At 43.4% G+C, this 6,955-nt stretch overlaps 1 protein-coding gene across 2 annotated transcripts; it reads right to left on the bottom strand.

Moving 5' to 3' along the window:
• Positions 1–312: 312 nt before the first annotated feature.
• Positions 313–6,670, bottom strand: wbp2nl (WBP2 N-terminal like). Of its 2 annotated transcripts, XM_079890562.1 has the most exons (9): positions 6,435–6,661; positions 5,446–5,554; positions 1,669–1,807; positions 1,494–1,586; positions 1,212–1,352; positions 1,044–1,124; positions 875–960; positions 679–749; positions 313–637 (listed from the first exon to the last, which is right to left on the bottom strand). In XM_079890562.1, the coding sequence occupies exons 1-8, from the start codon at positions 6,491–6,493 to the stop codon at positions 696–698; spliced, it is 762 nt and encodes a 253-aa protein (XP_079746688.1). In that variant the 5' UTR covers positions 6,494–6,661; the 3' UTR covers positions 313–637; positions 679–695. The 2 variants fall into 2 exon arrangements, with proteins under 2 accessions (XP_079746688.1, XP_079746687.1); XM_079890561.1 differs by having other exon boundaries at positions 313–749; positions 6,435–6,670.
• Between the last annotated feature and the right edge of the window lie 285 nt (positions 6,671–6,955).

The raw sequence follows: 6,955 nt of genomic DNA on the forward strand, positions 1-6,955 counted from the left end.
GTACTTCTAAACACTCCAAATATACAACAAAATGCATTTAAGGGCTAAAAAAGTGCATTTAGCATGATATGTCTCCTTTAACTCACGCAGTGAACCAGAGAACACCACACACTCCAGCACATGTGCTCTGTTACTGTCCACTTCTGATGATGATGATGAAGAACACACTGATGACATCAGCGCTCACCTGTCGCTGGAGTTTCACTGGCTGACACCATCGCTTGTGTCATTTATAGTGTGTGAAGAGCTGTAACGTGAAACATGATCTGCAGTGTGTGTGTGTGTGTCTGAACAGAAACACTAGAACACCGAGAGAATATACAGGTTTTATTCCTCCGTCTACATCACACACACACACACACACACACACACACACACACACACACACACCAACTTCAGCTGTCACCACCTGTGAGTATTTTAATTACATTATCAAAAGGAATTTACAGAATCACCCAGAGAAACACACACACACACACACACACACACACACACACAGTCATTAGGATTAGAAACTGAGCAGGAAGAAATACAGGTGTTAATTTCACTCTCGCTGGTTAAATATTAAAGTGAGAGTGTATCTATGAAAACTGCTGCTTTCATCACAGAATCAGAAGAAAAGAGTCGCTGGGATCAGTCCGTGATCCGGTTCTTGATCCGGTCTGTGATCCAGTCCATTCCGTGATCCGGTCCGTTCACATGTTCTTCTTGTCGGGATTCTCAGGAGGATAATACGGAGGCGGCTGATCCTGAAGAACAACACATGAGGAATTGTTTGGAATGACTCACGTTCACTGATTCACCAGTAGAAGTGTGTGTGTGTGTGTGTGTGTGTGTGTGTGTGTGTGTGTGTGTGTGTGTGTGCGTGTCTCACCATGGGCATGTAGACGCTGTGAGGGTTGCTGGGATTGTAAAATGCACTACTGGCCGCTTCTGCTGCTTTGGCATTTCCTGGAGCGACTGTGAACGACAGACAGAGATCAGATCATGTGACTAAAGACTCAATATACTGTGTGTGTGTGTGTGTGTGTGTGTGTGTGTACCTGGAGCAGGACACCAGTCCTGTGGGGGTCCGGGATACGGAGGAGGCGGAGCCATGTACATGGGAGCGCTGGGATACACACCTGTTCAACAACACAGTTCATCAGTACTGAAGCATTCATCAGCTGTGTGTGTGTGTGTGTGTGTGTGTGTGTGTGTGTGGTAGGTACCTGCAGCAGTGGGGGGGTATGGGTAGGGGTTGTACGCAGCCTGAGGCATGCTGGGATACGGGTACGGCTGAGGCATGGCTGGACTGGCGTATCCGTTCATCCCTGCGGCAGATCCGTTCTGAGCCGGAGGAGCTCGAGACGCTGAGCAACACACACACACACACAAACACACACACACACACACACACACACACAAACACACACTCATTCATAAGTATATGGACATATATGTGTGTGTTTGTAAAACTCAAGAGTGTTTCAGCATGGATGAATGAGTCCCACCGTTGGTGGCCAGTTTGAAGAGCTGCTGTCCCAGCTCGATGGCGCCTCCGCTGGGGAAACACACCTTAAAGTTGGCCTGGCCTTCCCAGCCGCCTGAGAGAGAGACACACACACACGTGAACACAGCAACAACACACACACTCAGTGCAGGTGCACGCTGGGTAAAGCACTCTACCTCCCGCCTCGGCCTTGATCAGACCCTGGATGTAGTTGGCGGCGAACACTGGCTGTTCAATGCTGCAGTTCTTCATCAGGTAATACGGGAACATGAAGGAGCAGAACTTGTCCTTCATCACACTGCTCACAAACACCATCTGAAACACACACACACGTTTGATTATCCTGTGTTTCTTTGTTTTATGGGTTACTTTAATCTCTACTGGGTCAGTTATGGGTTAGTTAAGATGTGTTTGAATGGGTTAAAGGAGAACTCCGGTCAATTTTAACATTGAGCTCATTTTTTTGTACATTTGGAGTGCTGTCAATACAGAGAACAACGACAAAAATCGGTGTTGCCTACACAGAGTTATCCTCTTTTTAAAATTTGCACCCTGTTGACTTAAATGGGGCAAGTACTAAACCTGCTTTTATCCTCTTAACATCCTTGATGTGTCATTACAAGTGCACAGGTCATGTGAGTGATTCCTTCAGAGTGAACACGAGTGAATCTGACTGCAGTAGATGTGAAAGATATGGAGGAGTGATACAACCGTCAGATTTCATCAAAAATATCTTAATTTGTGTTCCGAAGATGAACGAAAGACTTACGCGGTTGGAACAACATGAGGGGGAGTAATTACTGACAGAAATTTCATTTTTGGGTGAACTAACCCTTTAAAACGAATTTCATTTTGTATTAATTGTATCTTAATTTTAATCAGTGTTTCATTATCCAATTTCCTAGATTTAATAAATTATTTAATTTAGACTTATTTAACGTAGCGTGTACGTGTCGAACGATGGAATCGCCGATGATCACAGCATCGCGTTCTGTTTCGCGAAGAGGGGAGAAGCGGTTTTGGGTAGATATCTCGAAAACCGGGAGGGTCGGAGAGAGTTTTCTTGGTCTAGACCTGACTCGCGTCTTCCGCTGCGGAAATATCCAGGCTTCGTGGTGGCGTGTTGGAGCCGGAGTGAACGAGACCATGGCTGATCGTGACCTCGACGCTCGCCGATGTTGAGGAACGCACGGAGTAGACGAGGTCGGAGTCAGCGGGTTAGTAACGTTAATCTCTGATTTGTGTGCATCGGCGCGTGATGTTTCAAGAGCCAAACGCCGGTCTATCAGCTCGGCTTGTCTCACTAAAAGGTCGTGGATCTGTTTCTCAACAGCTTCCAGCTCAGACTGCACCGCGTGCAGCTCAAATGTGTCCTCACCTGCACCAAAAGGTAGACTACTTACATCTGATATATTCGCCATTTTAACAGATGGACAGTAAGTTAAGTTAGCAACGACGCTACCAGTGATGCTATCAATATTAATACTAATTTATGGCTGAAGTCTTGGATATAATCCGTCTTTTTAGTGGTACGGGTGTGGAGTAGACGCACGATAGGTGAGAGAAAAAAGAAATGTTTGTTTGTAAATGAGTGCGGAGAAGACGCGTTCAGCCGTGATCCACGGACGTAACCTATAAGAGTATCCAGCGTTGGATCACTAGGCTTGAGACGCGTCTGCTCAACAGTCCGCGTTGTAACTATGAGGTGAGGAAAACCGGGAAATGTTCGTTGTAAGTGAGTTTAAATAGAAATCAAGAATTATAAATCAATCGATGGAGCTCCAAAGACAACAACGCGTTCAGACGCGACGCATGCGCATTCGAAACAGGGTCAGATATGGGTTAGTTAAGATGTGCTTGGGTGGGTTATGGGTAGTCTCGCGTAGCCAGACCTTCATCTGGAATTCATAGCAGCTTTCTTTGGCCAAGGCCCGCCCATAAGGCCGTTTGACCGACGTGTCAAACAACCAATTACAGTTCGTTTCGTTCAGCGTCACGTTTCGGGGAGTGGAAATGTCCCCACAACAACAGACCGGCGTGCAACAAGTCAGTCAGCATAGAAAATCAAAGAAGGAGAAGAAAACAAGCAGTAAGTCATTGATCTGTTCGTGCACGTATACTTTTGAGAATCCTACGTTTAGCTGATCTTGATAAATGCTCATTGTCACTCATGTAAACACAACAGTTTTTCTTCCGCAATCACACGTCTGCGCTTTGTTTCCCGGCTGACCGAAAATAAACGCGACACTCGCGCCCCCCGGAAATCCGATAAAATTCAACCAATCAGATGACGACTTCGACATTCCTGAAGTGTTTCCAGTTAAGTGTACCATATGCATCAGACGTTTAGCCAACGTTCCGTGGGCGTGACGTCTGAGGCTGAGACTAGTTATGGGTTACTTTAAACTCTACTGGGTCAGTTATGGGTTAGTTAAGATGTGTTTGAATGGGTTGAGGGTTACTTTAAACTCTACCGGGTCAGTTATGGGTTAGTTAAGATGTGTTTGAATGGGTTGAGGGTTACTTTAAACTCTACTGGGTCAGTTATGGGTTAGTTAAGATGTGTTTGAGTGGGTTGAGGGTTACTTTAAACTCTACCAGGTCAGTTATGGGTTAGTTAAGATGTGTTTGAGTGGGTTATATGGGTTACTTTAAACTCTACTGGGTCAGTTATGGGTTAGTTAAGATGTGTTTGAATGGATTAAGGGCTACTTTAAACTCTACTGGGTCAGTTATGGGTTAGTTAAGATGTGTTTGAATGGGTTGAGGGTTACTTTAAACTCTACCGGGTCAGTTATGGGTTAGTTAAGATGTGTTTGAATGGGTTGAGGGTTACTTTAAACTCTACTGGGTCAGTTATGGGTTAGTTAAGATGTGTTTGAGTGGGTTGAGGGTTACTTTAAACTCTACCAGGTCAGTTATGGGTTAGTTAAGATGTGTTTGAGTGGGTTATATGGGTTACTTTAAACTCTACTGGGTCAGTTATGGGTTAGTTAAGATGTGTTTGAATGGATTAAGGGCTACTTTAAACTCTACTGGGTCAGTTATGGGTTAGTTAAGATGTGTTTGAGTGGGTTATGGGTTACTTTAAACTCTACTGGGTCAGATATGGGTTAGTTAAGATGTGTTTGGGTGGGTTATGGGTTACTTTAAACTCTACTGGGTCAGTTATGGGTTAGTTAAGATGTGTTTGAATGGGTTGAGGGTTACTTTAAACTCTACCGGGTCAGTTATGGGTTAGTTAAGATGTGTTTGAATGGGTTGAGGGTTACTTTAAACTCTACTGGGTCAGTTATGGGTTAGTTAAGATGTGTTTGGGTGGGTTATGGGTTACTTTAAACTCTACTGGGTCAGTTATGGGTTAGTTAAGATGTGTTTGGGTGGGTTATGGGTTACTTTAAACTCTACTGGGTCAGTTATGGGTTAGTTAAGATGTGTTTGAGTGGGTTATGGGTTACTTTAAACTCTACTGGGTCAGTTATGGGTTAGTTAAGATGTGTTTGAATGGGTTGAGGGTTACTTTAAACTCTACCGGGTCAGTTATGGGTTAGTTAAGATGTGTTTGAATGGGTTGAGGGTTACTTTAAACTCTACTGGGTCAGTTATGGGTTAGTTAAGATGTGTTTGGGTGGGTTATGGGTTACTTTAAACTCTACTGGGTCAGTTATGGGTTAGTTAAGATGTGTTTGGGTGGGTTATGGGTTACTTTAAACTCTACTGGGTCAGTTATGGGTTAGTTAAGATGTGTTTGAGTGGGTTATGGGTTACTTTAAACTCTACTGGGTCAGTTATGGGTTAGTTAAGATGTGTTTGGGTGGGTTATGTGTTACTTTAAACTCTACTGGGTCAGTTATGGGTTAGTTAAGATGTGTTTGAGTGGGTTATGGGTTACTTTAAACTCTACTGGGTCAGTTATGGGTTAGTTAAGATGTGTTTGGGTGGGTTATAGTTACCCTGTACTGTGTGAGGAAGACGGAGCCCTTCTTGGTCCCCTTGAACAGGTCGTTCTTGGGTGTGATGTCACTAAAGGACAGTTCGACGTTCTTACATTCTCGTAAGATGCTGAAAGACCAGGATGAAAACAGGAAGTGAGGTCACAATGGGAACTATAGTGCACAGAATGGCCACAGTTTCTCAACAGATATGAACAAACACTGTTACTACAGTTCCTGCAGAAATCACCACTGCCTATAATGATGATAAATCACACGTTATCTGTGTACTAGTCAACTCACTAAATCACATATGATTCATATCAAACCAAAATGATTCATGACAGTATAGATCTGATTAAACACATTGTTATTTGTCAACTAATAAAGATTATGATATGATGAGTGTCTCATAATGATCTGTATGATGACAACATATCGATCAGATTCGGTCAAAATAAAAACAACACAATACATAAACAACATACAAGATGAATCCTCCGCGTGTGTGTTATATCAGCGGGTGAGATGTGTGTGTTATATCAGCGGGTATGATGTGTGTGTTACTGTGATAATGTTGTTGTTGTTGTGTGTTTTATTGTACCTCTCTCCGGCTTATATCAGCGGGTATGATGTGTGTGTGTAATTGTGTTGTTGTGTGTTTTGTACCTCTCTCCGGCTTATATCAGCGGGTATGATGTGTGTGTGTAATTGTGTTGTTGTGTGTTTTGTACCTCTCTCCGGCTTATATCAGCGGGTATGATGTGTGTGTGTAATTGTGTTGTTGTGTGTTTTGTACCTCTCTCCGGCTTATATCAGCGGGTATGATGTGTGTGTGTGATTATGTGTTGTTGTTGTTGTGTGTTTTGTACCTCTCTCCGGCTTATATCAGCGGGTATGATGTGTGTGTGTAATTGTGTTGTTGTGTGTTTTGTACCTCTCTCCGGCTTATATCAGCGGGTATGATGTGTGTGTGTGATTATGTGTTGTTGTTGTTGTGTGTTTTGTACCTCTCTCCGGCCTGGATCAGCACTCCTCCGTTCGGGTGATGGTTCTGGTTCAGCGTCATGTTCTCCACCGATCAGGACTCAACTAAAGCAGATGTCAACTTCAGCGCGATGGTATTTAATAAAGGAGTGTGTTATTAATGTGCGATCACTCACTGACGATCCTCTCGGTAAACAGTTGCGCACTTTATTTCCGGCACCACGTGACTCCTGTCCGCTGATCACGTGGCCTGTGCTGTGACGTGTCAGGTCTGGCAAAGAAAACCCATTCAACTTCAAAAGACCATTTTATCGTTTTTGAGGGAAAACCTTTTTTTTTTTTTTTTTTTTTTTTTTTTGGTTAAAGGACTCTTATATTTTGATGAGATGTAATACTGCTTGCCACAAACCTTGAATGAAGCTAACATTATACTCTTACTAAAACCTGGGAAAGATCCCCTGAAATGTAGCTCGTATAGGCCAATCTCTCTCTTAAACTCAGATGTAAAAATTTTGGCAAAAATTCTAGCTTTACGATTAGATAC

This window comes from Squalius cephalus, assembly GCF_949319135.1.
Source record: "Squalius cephalus genome assembly, chromosome: 1".
NCBI classification, from domain to species: Eukaryota; Metazoa; Chordata; class Actinopteri; order Cypriniformes; family Leuciscidae; genus Squalius; species Squalius cephalus.

What these genes read in the sequence shown, in the direction of transcription:
- wbp2nl (XM_079890561.1), bottom strand. Translation starts at nt 6,493, where the DNA reads ATGACGCTGAACCAGAACCATCACCCGAACGGAGGAGTGCTGATCCAG. An exon ending in TCTTCCTCACACAGTACAGG is followed by an intron (nt 1,808 to 5,445) that starts GTAACTATAACC and finishes TGTGTGTTTCAG; the next exon opens with ATGGTGTTTGTGAGCAGTGT. An exon ending in ACAGCGTCTACATGCCCATG is followed by an intron (nt 750 to 874) that starts GTGAGACACGCA and finishes GTTGTTCTTCAG; the next exon opens with GATCAGCCGCCTCCGTATTA.